We start from the raw sequence: 15068 nt of genomic DNA, 5'->3' as shown, positions 1-15068 counted from the left end.
CACAGAGCCACCATGGCCCGCCCACGTGATGCTTCATTTTAAAGGCAAATTCTTGAATAGAAACTGTGCCTGCATGTGGGATCATCAGCTTTGCTAAGACAAATGGACAGTCACAGAAGGGCAGAAGGTGCTTAGGACCTGAATATTTATTTTTAATACCCAAGCCCCCAGGAATTCTGACTGAATTGGGAAACACCACTCCTGGGGGCATGAACATGTTCACTGACAAACTGAAGGGGGGTTCACTCTCTGTGGGCACACACAAAAGAGCCCACCCCCACCTAGGCACAGTGTTCTTATGAGCCAGCATCTTTGCTTTGACAACATAAACCAATTGTACAGTGAAAATTCACATCTTGCAAAAGACATGGGATTTCATGAAATCAGTGTGAGTGAGAGAGGAATCACACCCAAAGCCTTTGACAGGTAAGGTTCTGGCAGGCGACAAGGCTGAATGATTAACAGGTGAAGAAGAGGAAATCTCAAGAGCAAAGAAAGGACAGCCACTTACAAAGGGAATCAAACTTGCACAGCATTGTGAACATAACACCACTGTATTATATATTTGAATATGGTTAAAAGGCAAAATTTTAGGTTGCATATAGTTACTAGAATAAAAAAAACATTAGACTGTACAATACAGTGAATCATAATGTAACTATTAACTATAGTTAATGGTACAACTATAATCATATTCTTTCATCAGTTGTAACAAATGTATCATACTAATGCAAGGTGTTAATAATAGGGGATTACATGGGGACTCTGTATTGTCTGCATGATTATTCTGTAAACCTACAACTTCTCTCATAAAAATTATATTTGAAAATAGACCTATACAACACAAACAGTAAGCCCTGATGTAAACCATGGATTATAGTTAATAGTATAATTATAAAAATAGTTCCATCATTTGTAGCAAAGGTACCACACTGATGCAAAGTGCTAATAATAGAGAAAATCGTGTGCATATGAGGGGCTGGTATATGTGAACTCTGTATTTTTTGCATGATTTTTCTGTATATCTACAACTTCTCTAAGAAAACTCTTTAAAAAAATAGCAGCACTGTCATTTGAAAATGAGATAAACCTATAAATAAGTGAGCTTCCTGTAAATCCAGGAAGTTAAAATATTCTGATTTCAGAACAAATTAAATGTTTTTAATTAAATCTGAAGAAGAGGAAATCTCTTCAAGGGCAAAGAAAGGACAGGCACTTACAAAGGAAATGCAAATTTGTATAGCATTGTGAACATAATTAGCACCACTGTAATGTGGTTTAAAAGGTGAAATTTTAGGATATATATGTTTCTTGAACAAATTTTTTTAAATTTGAATTTCAATGGGAAACTGATGAAAACCTTAAGTTGCTGTAAAAGATACCCCTGTTTATGATGGTGCCAGGAAAGTTAAATATAAAGGATGTAGTAACTGGCATCATACAATTTTGATAATGTGAAAGATTACACAACAAAAGTCTAAAATCAATGGTAGAGTCCCTTGTGGTGGAGTGAAAGTGTTCCACTGCAGGTCTCCTTGCCAGAGCTCAGGTGGGAAGCCCACGCTCAGGGGACAAGTACCCTTTTGCAGACTCCCCTGGCAGAGGGATGTGAGAACCCAAGCTTGCTGGGGGGATCACCTCTGTCCCAGCTGGAGTCTGGAGGAGCCCCAGAACTCTGCAGGTGCCCATTAAGGTCCCTGCCTCTCATTTGCCCATCCTGACTGCCTGGGACTATCAGGACCATTCTCTATCCTAGTTTACATGGGTCACTATGAGAAGCCCAGATCTTCCCTCTTTCCCCGGGCTCTCATCCCCAAAAGGCTCTGAACATCCCTTTTTCTCACTCCCTGACTCCCCCTCCCCCTCTCTTGAATCCTCTTCCACTGTACTCTTGGACAGTTACCAACAAAATCTACTAAATGCTTAATCTCACCTCTGGGTACTCCCTTCATTTTTCTTGCTCTAAAACTGAACTTTTCCCTCATGATACTGCCTCCTCTGCAGGCTTCTCACACACCCTGGAACCAATGGGATTGGTGGTGGGCTTCATGCTCTTCATTGTTGATTCCTAACCTCCCTCCTCAATAAAACTCCCCAGCTTTGAATCTAATGTCACTAGGTAAGACATTCTTTACTTTTCTTTGTTGCAGTTATCTGAGAACTGCAGTGTCATGCACACCTTCAGTCTCCAGCTCACCGTCCTTGTCTTCAATGCAATTCCTGTCATAGTGCTTCATAATTTCAATGTCCACAGAGAGGATCGTTCTAGCACCCTCACTACTCAGTTCTTAGGCTTTCTCTCCAGTGATCGTGTCCTCCATGCCACCTCAGGCACATCCATGATTCTACCTTAGACCTGGTTATTGCCACTCACTGTGGTACCTCCAGAGTCCATATGTAAACATCTCACAATCTGATCACTGCCTCCTATCGTTCCTCTCTCCAATCCAGACCTCTCTTTCTTGGAATTCCAGTCCTGAAGACCCAGAAGCCATTTGACATTTCTATTTGGATGTCTGAGGAACAACTCAAATTTAACATGTTCAAAATTGAGCTCTTGGGTTCCCTCCAAACATGCTTCTCCTGAGGTTTTAATTTTGGCTTACACCAAAATTAGAACCATCTCTGACCACTCTCTTTGCCTTGTGACCCACATCCAATCTGCAAGGAAATCCTAATGGTTCTACCTTCAAAATATATCCAAAATATAACCAATGTTTACTTTTCCAAGGCATGATGATGACTCTCCCAGGTTCAAACTGCCTCCCAGTGTCTCCTTCCTCAGCGTCTTCAATGACCATTCTCTATTCAGCAGCTGGATCACTTCAACCCTCTGCTCAAAGTCTCCGTCTTTACAATGCCCTCATGATTTCCTCAATCCACCACACTGTCTACCTGCTATCTCTCTCACATCTTACATGGGTTTTCCTTGCTCCTTTTGCTCAAGACATATTGGCTTCTTTGCATTTCCCAGAACATGCCAGGGGTATATCTGTCTTGCGGCCTTTGTACTCACTAGTCCCCTGCCTAGCATGCTGTTGCTCCAAATACCTCTGGCTGCTCCCTGGACTTCCTTCAGGTCTTTTCTCAGATGTCATTTTCTCAGTGAAGCCCTCCCTACAACATTATCTAAATTGCAAATGCCCTGGAGAGCTTCCCAGGTTTTCTTTTCTTTCTTTTTTTTTTGCTTCTACATTTTTCTCGTCAGTGCTTTTACTATCTAAAATTCTACATAGTTCACCTATCGGTTGTCACTGGTTACTACCTCTCTCTCCCCAGGAAACTCCAGTAGAGCCAGGATTTTTCTGTTTTGTTCATTGCTGTAGCATTTAGAGAAATGTGTGGTACAGAGGACACACTCAATATATACTTGTTGAGTGAGTGGTCATTCTAAGTCTTACTGAAGATTTTTTCCTTCATAGTATTGCAAAACACTACAGAGCTCATTGTAAGAATAACTTTGAAACTTGATTGTTATTAAAAAACAAAATATATTTATTTTAATAAGCTGTAGTTTCATTCTTTTTGAGATAAAGTATTTTATGGTGATTTATCACAATAGTCAGGTGGCTAGTTTAAGTGAATTTATATTAGGTGACTATACACTTACTCTGGATCAAATAGGAACCATCATATATCTAAATTTGATCAATATTTTTGCTGACTGAATTCAAAACACTAGCTTACAAAACAACAACAAGGTCATACTATAACTTTAAATTCAACTTATCTACCAGCTTAAAATTTAAAACATTTGCTCAGATAAAAATATAAATAGAAAATGAAATACTCTTTTCATCTTTGGCTTTTTCTGTGATTATTTAAAAACTAAAAATCAGAAACCCAACCCCGGTTCTTTGTAACATACAGATAATCTACTTCAAACAATCTTTTTAAGAAGCCTATTCCTATTAATATAATATCAGTATTAAATAATGCTTTTCAGTGGATGGAATCCATTTCTTAAAATTACTATATCATCTCTGCTTTTTATTATGCCTTAAGGAATATTTTTTCTGATTCTAAATTTTATAACTCAAATTGATACTAAAATAGAGGGAAAAAGAATGGCTGCAGTATTCCTAGGTCCTTGACTTTGTCTCTTTAAAGCCTAAAGGACTCGGAAGAAATGTTAGGTTACACTCATTTTTAGTAACTGCACAGGGCGCCTATAAGAGAGTTTGGAAGAAAACTTATGGTAAATATAAAAGATTTGCTGAAAGCCAGAGGGGAAAGGATCTCCAAGGGATGGATATTTTAAGCAAATCTTTTATATTAACCATCTTCGGAGAGCAATTCTGCACCGTGCCGGCTCTGCTCACCAAGAGGAAGGGCGTGAGAATGACAGGGCGGCAGCAATGTCAATGATGACGAGCAGCTCCTGCGGATCACATCTCCGCTTCAGTAGAGGAGGCAGGAGGACAGGCTTAAGCCAGTTTTAGGCCCAGAATAAGTTAATGAGGGTTCATGTGTAGTCAGTAGTTTGAGTGTTGGGGTAAGTTAGCCGTAATTAATGATCTATAATCATTACCTGGGAAAAACTCGGATTGATAACAAATTTAAGTGATAGATAAACTTGGGGGATGCTTGAAGGTTTTCCATTACGTTTTTAAAGCTAGAGCATAAAGTATAATTATAAAACCTCCCAATTTCCTGGTAAATTATAACAGAAAATTAAATCCTTCAGTTTCCTCACCATTCTCTGGATGTTCTAAATATAGACTATAATAAGGAAGAATACCCTAGGGGCAAAACATATCCCAACTCCATTAGCAGAAAGTAAACATCCCATTTCTTTAGTTTGTTAGTGAAAATTGTGGTTTTTAGAAAGTCACTGTCACAAGATTGAGAATTTAAACAGAAATTTTAAGGATCTAGAGCCTTCTAGGTGAATCACTAAGGAGGGGTCTGTCACATTCCCTCCTCCCCAAAATGGCTCTTTAATAACTATAGTGTTTAAGTTATTGATGTGTTCAACTGGCTTTATAAACCATGTTTCCCTCTCTGAGCTCATCTGGGCTCACTCAGCTTTGGGGAAAGGAGGGCACCCCTCAATAAGGATTAAAAATAGACAGCTCTTCTCTCATAGGGATCTAGTATCCAAAGCATACAAAGAACTGTTATAACTCAAGAACAAAAAGCCAAACAAGCCAATTAAAAAATGGGCAAAAGACTTAAATAGATATTTAAGATGTACAAATGGCCAATAAACACAGGAAAAGAGCCCGAGGAATTTGTGGATACCATCAACAGTGTACCAATATATGTTTTGTGGGAATCCCAGCAGGAAAAGAAAGAGAAGGGGAAGAGAGACTATTCAAAGAAATAGTCGCAGAGAACTTTCCAAATTTAACAAAATGTTTATAAGTGGTCACATCCAAGACACTCAATAAACTCCAAACAGGATAAACTCAGATAGATCCCCACAGCATATTATAATCAAGTTGTCAAATGCCAAAGATAAAGAGAGAATTCTTTTTAAAAAAATATTTTTATTGAGAAATCTTCACACACATACAAAGAGAGAATTCTGAAAGCTACAAGAGAGAACATGTCACATGCAAGGGAGCTTCAATAAGATTAGGGGCTGATTTCTGATCAGAAACCATGGAGATAAGGCAATGAGAAAACATATGTAAGGTGCTGAAAACACAAATTGCTACCCAAGCATTCTATACCCAGCATAACTATCTTTCAGGAATGAAGGAGAGATTACAATATTCCCAGATAAGCAAAAGCTGAGGGAGTTTGTCACCATTAGAGCGGCCCTACAAGAGATGCTAACAAGAGCTCTGCAGGTTGAAAGGAAAGGACATTAGACAATAGTATTGCTGCTGCATGACAAAATAAAGATCTCCTGTGAGGGTAATGATATGGGTAAATATAAATGCCAGTACTATTTGATTTTTAACTCTAGTTTTACTTCCTACAGAGTTTTGATGTTTAGGCTCTGATATCAACTTGGCCAGGTGATGGTGCCCAGTTGTCTGGTCAGGAAAGCACTGGCCTAATCATTACTGCAAGGATATTTCATGGCTGGCTGATAAACCAGAGGGCCGGTTTATTAAACCGTCAGTTGATTACAGCTGTGTGATCATGGCTACAATCAAGTAAGGGCTCTCTGTAAAGGAGGTAATTCAATCAGTTGGATTTGATTCAATCGGTTGAAGGCTTTTGAGGGAGAAGAGAGAATTTTCACTGCTTCTTCAGCCAGTGAGCCTCTCCTTTTGGAGTTCATTAAGACACCCTCATTAGAATTGCCAGCTTTACAGCCTGGCTTATAGATTTTGGACTTTTGCATTTCCACAGTTATGTGAGACACTCTTATAAATCTCATATTTACAGATATCTCCTGTTAGTTATGTTTTTCTAGAGAACCCTGACTAATACAAGGGTCTAAAAGGCAAATGCATAAAACATAATGATAAATCAGTGGTTTGCACGTCAAAATGTATAAGTATGCCATCTGTGACGAGAACTACATAAAGGTAGGAGAATATAAGGCTAAAGGAACATAGTTTATATATAACATTGAAGTTAAGTTGAAATCTAAGCAAATGAAATTGTTATAGATTTAGGATGCTAAATTTAAGCAGTATGGTAACTACGAAGAAAATATTGGGGAATACACAAGTTCACAGAGATAGAAATTACAGTACAGATTGCCAGGGATATGGATAGGGGAATAGAGAGTTAATGCATAATAGGTATGGGGTATCTGGGGAGATGGGAAAGTTTTAGTAATAGAAGGTGTTGAGAGTACTTCAACATTGTGAATGTGATTAATCCTATTGAATGGTATGCTTGAGAGTAGAAAGTTTTATGTTGTATAATTGTTACACAATTTTTTTTTAAAAGCAATTAAAGAGAAAATGTCAATAAATTCTATATGTGATCATGGATGGGATCTAAGAAGGGAAGAGAAAAGGCTCAAAGGGTATTATTGGGGCATATAAAAAATTAGAATATAGGATATAAGCTTTTTATCTATGTTAAATTGCTTGAACTTGATAACTGTACTTAAGGTGGTTACATAAGTGAATACTTCTACTCTTAGGAAATATACATGGTGGTAAGTGTTCAAGGAGCATATTTGCAATCTTGAAAAATGCTCATAAAACAGATTGATAAATAAATGGACAGACAGACAGACAGATGGAAGGGTAGAGAGATGGATAGACTGATAAAATGATATTGTGAATGTGGCAAAATGTTAATATTGGTAGATCTGGGTATCTGGGGATTTAGGGTTGTACTGAAGTTCTCTTTATGGGACTTGTATTATTTTTGTAACTGGCCTGTAAAATTTGAAAGTATTTCAAAGTAGAGAGTTTTTTTCTTTAAATGAACAACTGCCAGTAACAAAATTATAGATTTTATGGACTTCTCATTCTGCTTAGTAGTTACTTTCCAATAGCTGTTACATACCAGGTACTATAAAAATGATTTATTTCCACAGTAAAGATAACTAGAATTCAGTTGAGATGCTGCCACAACCTTTTTGGTTCAGGGACTAGAATGTCCTCATTCTTACACAAGTGTCTGCTGTCTCCTCCAGTGTACCTCAGATTGTGTTCTGATCTGAACTGAAGCTGGTTTTTTCCATGCCTCCCTTGTCAGGAAAAATGTAAGGTCTTTGAAAGCAAGGAGCAGGAAGATCATGTTTTATTGTTCAGTATCCCTAATGCCAATGCAGAGCTTTATACAGAGTAATAATTCTATTATTTTTTCACAAACAAAGGAATAAATCTCTCAGGTGCCTTACAGATAAAAATTCAGTCAAAAAACTGTAAACTCTGGAAGGACTAAATGAAGGTAGCTCAAGATACCTGGGAAACGTGAACTACCACCTAAGGGCAACTGACTTACCTTGCACAAGCCTGCAGATGGGTGCTGAGCAGAGCACCAGCAGGGGAGCTAGGGCTTGGAAAGAGCGTGGGCCAAGGACAATCGAGTAGGGCTTGAAATCAACCCTGCCTTTTCCTAGTTGTGACCTTGGGAACATACTCAAGCTTTATAAGTTTTAATTTTTAACCTATAAAATGGGGATAATCACTCTAGTACTGTTTTGAAGGTGAAAATGAAATCCTGTGTTGAAAGTAAATGACACAGGGACCAGGGTACAATAATAGCAAACATCTGTTGAAGGCATTTTTCTGCGTTAAACACTTAAAAATGCTGAAGATACAGCAACGAGCAAGACCACATTTACTACTTTGAATAAGCATATAGGTTAATATGAAGGTGGGAACAGAACCCAGTCGTTATAAAACAATTGTGAAAAGACAGAGGAGTGCAGAGTACATCAGTCCTGGGATTAGGGGCTGGTGACACAGTTCTTTGGGTAAGTGGCTGCCGTTTCTCTCCCACATGGTGCTAAACTCACAAAACCTAGGCAGCGCTGAACTGACTGGGTCCCAGGGCACCTGGCTGCATGTTGTTCCGCATCACTCAAAGCCAACACTGACTGGTGCAGCTACAAGAAAGCGTTCAGAAGATTTCAAAGCACATATCACAGACGGCTGTCCTGCAGATATCACTGGCATTTCTGAACGGCTAAATTAGACACATCAAGGGGTTAGAATGACTTGCTGGGGTATCCTCCAGGAGAGAGGAGGAAATGGTATATTTTGACTCTTGGATCTGTACAGACTATTTTTCCTGTTAATAAAACAATCATTATAATTAAAACCCACAAAATTTTTTACATCTTGCTTTCTAAATACCTGACTATAAAGTTCACAGAGTTCCCTGGAGGAAAGGCTGATTTCAGGGCTGGTGCAGAGAAAAAGTACAGGATGAACCAAGAATATCATGTTATGGAAAGTGCAAAAAAAAAAAAGATGGGGGGTGCATATCAAAATGACATAGAAGACATCCAAAAGGGGTTTCTACTAGCCAAATGTGGGCCAGCAATAGATTATAGCCCACTGAATAAAAGAAGAATTCATGAGTCACTCTTGATAATAAATAAAGATGAGTTATAAATAAATAATAAATATAGCAAAAGGGGAAATTTTCCCATATAGTAGAAAACTGACTGTCATGGTTAGGAACATGTATCAACTTGGCCAAGTTGTGGTAGCTGTTTATCTGATTGGGCAAGTACTGGCCTGTCTGTTGCAATGAGGACATTTCATAGGATTAGGTCATGATCACATCAGCTGCATCCACAGCTGATTCCATTTGTAATCAGCCAAAGGGGAGTGTCTTCTACAATTAGTGATGCTAAATCTAATCACAGGAAGCCTTTTAAGGAGGACTCAGAGGAGACAGGTCCCATTCCTGCTTCGGCTGGTGAGCCTCTCCTGTGGAGTTCATCCAGACCCTCCATTGGAGTCGTTGGCTTCACAGCCTGCCCTGTGGATCTGGACTCTGTGTTCCTGTGGTCACGTGAGACACTTTTATAAATTTTATATTTGCAGTGTTCCTTGCTGATTCTGTTTATCTAGAGAACCCTAACTAATACACTGACCAATAACTATAGAAGGAATGTTGGGAGTTACAAAATATCCATTTTTTAAAAGTTAATATAGTAACCACACACTGATGAGACTGCACAGTCAAAATTAACATCAACAGTAGGAGGCAACCAGACATTACATGCTGGAAGTGTTGCTCTGAGGAGGACACAATATCAGTTCTGGTATTCCTGAACCTGATCATCTGAAAACATCAGACAGACCCAAACTGTGGGAGCAGCTACAAAATATGTGGCCAAAGCTCTTCACAAATGTCATAAAGACAAAAAAATGCTATGGCACTATTTCAGATTAAAGAGACAAATGTATTAAAGGCAATATATGATCTGGACTGAATCCTTATACCAGAAAAGAAAATTATAATGAATTTATTGGGCAGTTGACAGAACTGGAATATTGACTGCAGATAATAGAACTGTATCAATGCTAAATTTCTTGACTTTTACAATGCTACTGTAATTACATAAGAGAATAAACTTTGTAGGAAGTACACACTTAAGTATTAAGGGGAGGAGGGACAAGGTCTCTTACTCTCAAATGGTTCAGAAAAAATATGTTCATATGCAGACAGGTAGACAGACTATGATAAATGTTAACAAGAAGTAACTATGGGGAAATACTGGGAACTCTTTTACTACTTTTGCAACTTTTCTTTAAGTTTGTAATTACGTTTAAGAAAATGACTGCTCCCTGTCAAGGTGGCGTCCCCTGAAGCCGCCCATCCACCTACCCAAACCCCAGTTTCAGTGTAGACTCACCATTCTCCTGAGAATCCTCAACAGAAGCTTCTGCTCCTTAGGATCCTCCTTGGACTTCAGTAATCCAGCAAAGCTTTCTGCATTTTCAGGAGACAAGCTGTCTGGGTTTCCCCCTCCATACAGCTGAACCAGTATAGACAAACACTTGGATGATAGTTCAAAAATTTCAGGATCCTCATTGGGAAGCTGAAAATTAATAAATAGGGCCACTTAAGCTCCACCGGAGATCATGTTGTTATCCCTCAAGAGAGACAGTAAAATTTGGTTTAACAGAGGGGATGACAATTTGGGACAAAGTTTGACTTAACTGACTTTTAAAAAAATCCATCTCTTTCACAATATAAGTAACTCAAATGAGGCTAATATGACAAAATCCCCAGAATAAAGATCCTGTTGTAACCTTCTTTACTTCATAGAAGAGAACTGCATGTAACTAGCAGAGGATCAATACATGTATATTAAATACAAATGTAATGTACATCTATATGCAGGTCTATATACGTACAGGTGTGTGTGACTGTAGGTATGGAAACAGTGTGGTTTTCAGAGGCAAAGTTTAGGAAAAATATACTTCCTAGAAGACGTTAAGACACATTTTGGCCTTGTCTGTGTTATTAACCAAACAAGTAGAAGAGAAAGCAATGTTCTGTATGTATCAGAAGAGTATAATATGAAACAATAATCATACTACATTTATCTCAACCTTTGTATTGTTAAAGTTTATTTTATTTATAACAGCTTTATTGAGATATAATTCATATGCCATACAATTCACCCATTTAAAGTATATAGTGGTTTTTAGTATATTCACAGAGTCATGCAAACATCACCACAATCAATTTTAGAACATTTTCATCACCCCCCAAAGAAACCCTGTGGTCTACTGAAGACACACACTAAGGTCGAAGAGTGCTAAGCAAGCAATAATCTACTTTCCATCTGTATGGATTTGCCTATTCTGGACATTTCAGATACATGGAAATGACAGAAAAAGTGGTCCTTTGTGGCTGATTTCTTTCACTTAGTATGTTTTCCAGATTCATCCATACTGTAGCATGTATCAGTACTTTGTTTCCTTTTATTGCCTGATAATCGAATTCTATTTTATGAATTTACCAAAATTTGATTATGTATTTATTCGCTAATGACATATGAGTTGCTTCCCCTTTTGGCTACTATGAACAATGCTCCTGCAAATACTCATATACAAGGTTTTGTGTGGATATATGTTTTCATTTCCCTTGGGTAAATACCTAGGAGTGGAATTGCTGGATCATATGGTAAATCTATGTTTAACCTCTTGAGAATTTACCAGATTATTTTCTAAAGTTGCCAATTGCAGCAGTAATGTACAAACGTTCCAAGTTTCTCCAGATCCTCATCAACACTTGTTAATTACCTGTCTTTTTAATTACAGTCATCCTAGCATGTGTGAAGTGGTATGCTACTATGGTTTATATTTTCCTTCCCTAATGGCTAATACTGTTAAGAAGCTCTTTTATTTTTTAGTTATATTATATTTATATAAATAACATATATATTATTTTTATTTTTTTATTTACATGGGTAGGCACCGGGAAGCAAACCTGGGTCTCTGGTATGGCAGGCAACAATTCCACCACTGAGCCACTGTCGCACTGCTGTGCTAAGAATTTTTTTGTGTGCCTACTGGCCATTCATATATATATGTATATTTTTTTGAGAAATGTCTATCCAGATCCTTTGCCCATTATTTAAATATTTTTCTTTTTATGATTGAATTGTAAGAGTTTTTTTTTTTTTTTTTTTTTGTATGGGCAGGCTATAGGAATTGAACCCAGGTCTCCAGCTCAGCAGGTGAGAGTTCTTGCCACTGAGCCACCATTGCACTGTAAAAGTTTTTAAAATATATTTTAGATACAAGTCTCTTATCAGATATATGATTTGCAAAACAATTTCTCCTACTCTATGAGTTGTCTTTTCACTTTCTTGATGTTGTCCTTTGAGGCATTAAAGTTTCATTTTAATTTTGATAAAGTCCAATTTATCTATCTTTTCATTTGTTGTGTCTTGGATTCATAACCAAGTAACCATTGCCTACACCAAATCGCCAACGTCAAAATCAAGAAGATTTAAGCCTAAGTTCCTTTTAAGAATTTTATAAGTTTAGCTAAGTTGAACCTTTGATCTATATTGAGTTAATTCTTGTATATGCTGTAAGATAGGTTCCAATCTTACAGCATATACAAGAATTCATTCACAGAATGAATCCAACTTCATTTTGTGGCTGTAGATTAATCTTTTATTTTGTAATAAATTGAGGTTTACTTGCAATTTTAAGAAATAATAGAGATCCTCTGGTGGTTTGAAGCTGGATGTACCCAGAAAAACGTATTCTTAAATCTAATCCATTCCTGTGGGTATGAACCCGTTTTGAGTAGGACCTTTTGATGAGGTTAATTCAGTTAAGGTGTGGTCCAGAATGGGTTTTAATCCTATTACTAGAGTTCTTCATAAGAGAATGAAATTTAGACAGAGAGAAAAGCACAGAACCAAGAAGCTGAAATCAATGAAATCTATAAGAGAAGAGAGAGACCAGGAGATACCATCCTGTGCCTTGCCATGTGACAGAGAGAGAAGGATCACCAGCAGGTCCTGGTGATGCTTTAATTTGGAGATATTCTCGGCCTCAATACCATGTGTGAATAAATTTCCATTGTTTAACTAACCCATTTCATGGTATTTGTTTTGAACAGCCTAGGAAATGAAAACAGATCCTATATACGTTTCCCTCAATGGAAACATCTTGCATAAGTGATTGATACAATTCATTGACCTTGTTAAGATTTTACTGCCTTTACATGTACTTGTATGTGTGTGTTCATGTACATATTTAGTTCTATGAAATTATAAGATGTGTAGATTTGTGTGGCAACCACCACCATCAAGATACACAACATATGCTGGTTTGAAATTGTTATGTACCCCCAGAAAAGCCTCATTTTTCTACTCCTGATCTAATACTGCAGGGTGGGATCCTTCGATTAGATCGTTTCATGGAAATATAATCCACTCAATTGTGAGTGTGGCCTTTTGATTAGATACTGTCCAATTGAGGTGGGTCTTGATTAGTTTACTGGAGTGAAAGGGGGGACATTTTGGAGAAAACAAAGCTGCTTCAGAGTCGACAAAAATGCGGACATTTAGAAATGCTTGGAATGCCAACAGAGAGAGTAGATGCCTTGACATGGATGTTTGGAGAGGCAGAGCCCGGCAGACATTACCAAGTGCCTTCCCATGAGATACTAAGTAAGCCAGAACCCAGAGTTGAGTCTCAGAGGACCTAAGTGAAGGCCCCTACAGATACTAAGAGAGGAGTCACTGGCATCATATGCTGGAAGCAATGGAACCGGGAACAAGGACCAGCAGGTACAAGTCATGTACCTTCCCACGTGACAGACATCACCTTTATTAAGTACAAGGTATCTTTTCTGGATGCCTTACTTTGGACATTTTTATAGCCTTAGAACTGCAAACTTATAAATCAATAAATTCCCTTATTTAAAGCCATTTCATTTCTGGTATATTGCATTCCAGCAGCTTTAACAAACCAAAACACAATAGTTCCACCATTAGGATCCCTCTTACAGCAACAGCCAACTCCTTCCCTTCCCTATCACTAACCCCTATTAACTGCTAATCGGTTTGTTATTTTGTGGTTTTAAATAAGTTACATAAATGGAATCATACAGTATGCATGGCTTTCTTCAGTCAGCATAATTTCCTTGTAATTTATCCAAGTTGTTGTTCATTTATTATTTTTTATTGAGATACATTATATATTCACATACCATATAATCATCCAACATGTATAATCAGTGGTTCACAGTATCATCAATGTCATGCATTAATTATTGCAGTCTATTTTTGAATATTTCTTTACTCCAAAAAAATAAAAAAGTAAAAAAGAACACCCCAAATATCCCATCCTCCCATCCTCCCTAAAGTTTATTTAAATTTTATATATTTTTTCTTACTCATTAGTCCATATACCGGATGAAGGGAGTGTTGGTCACAAGGTCTTCACAATCATATGAATACACCTTAAAAGCGCTACAGTTATTCAATCATCTTCAAAAAAATCAAGGCTATTGGATTACAGTTCAACAGTTTCGGGTATTTCCCTCTACTACCCTACTGACCAATGACTAGGTACATCTCTCTCTACATTTTCTCCAGTACTTGTATCTCTCTGGTCATTTTTAAACAGTCTTGTTCATATATCATACAATCCAACCTAAGTAAAAAAATCAATGGTTCCCAGTATAATCAAATAGCCATGTCTTCACTACCACAATCTATATGAGAACATTTCCATTTATTTCCACACTCATCCCCCATATCCCCTACTTACTGACATTTAGCTTTCCCATATTGCCTTTGTTACATTCAATGGAAGCATATCACAATGTTACTGTTAACTGAGACCCTAGTTTATACTGATTGTATTTCCCAGCCCCCAATATATCCCATTTTCAATTTGTTTGCAATATGGACATTCATTTGTTCTCACTCATGCAAAAACATTTGTATATTTGTATATTAATCACCATCATTGTTCACTCTAGGCATTGCTAAGTTATACTATCCTAGTCTTTATCCTCTATCTTTCCTTCTGGTGTTATACCTGCCCCCAGCCCTCCTCCCTCAACTATACTCACACTCAGCTTTGTTCAGTGTACTTACAATATTGTGCTACCATCAGATAGTTCTGTGCTATTCATTTCTGGATCTTTACATCAGTCCTGTTGAACATTCTGTACTCCCTCAGCATCAAATACCCACTCTC

The 15068-nt window shown here is 37.6% G+C and overlaps 1 protein-coding gene across 8 annotated transcripts in view; it reads right to left on the bottom strand.

Annotated features, from left to right (window-relative positions):
• The window catches only part of ULK4 (unc-51 like kinase 4), a 749242-nt gene that overhangs the window by 129203 nt on the left and 604971 nt on the right, over positions 1 to 15068 (bottom strand). For 7 of the 8 annotated variants that reach the window (XM_077129713.1, XM_077129706.1, XM_077129707.1 and 4 more), the window contains one exon: positions 10241 to 10426. The exons of the other annotated variant lie outside the window; for it this stretch is intronic. In XM_077129713.1, coding sequence (XP_076985828.1) covers positions 10241 to 10426 — 186 coding nt within the window. The remainder of the gene's footprint in view (positions 1 to 10240; positions 10427 to 15068) is intronic. 8 annotated transcript variants of the gene reach the window in all.

Source organism: Tamandua tetradactyla, chromosome 15 (assembly GCF_023851605.1).
Source record: "Tamandua tetradactyla isolate mTamTet1 chromosome 15, mTamTet1.pri, whole genome shotgun sequence".
NCBI classification, from domain to species: Eukaryota; Metazoa; Chordata; class Mammalia; order Pilosa; family Myrmecophagidae; genus Tamandua; species Tamandua tetradactyla.
The sequence above is the reverse complement of the archived record's forward strand: the minus strand, read 5'-3'. Positions and strand labels throughout refer to the sequence as shown.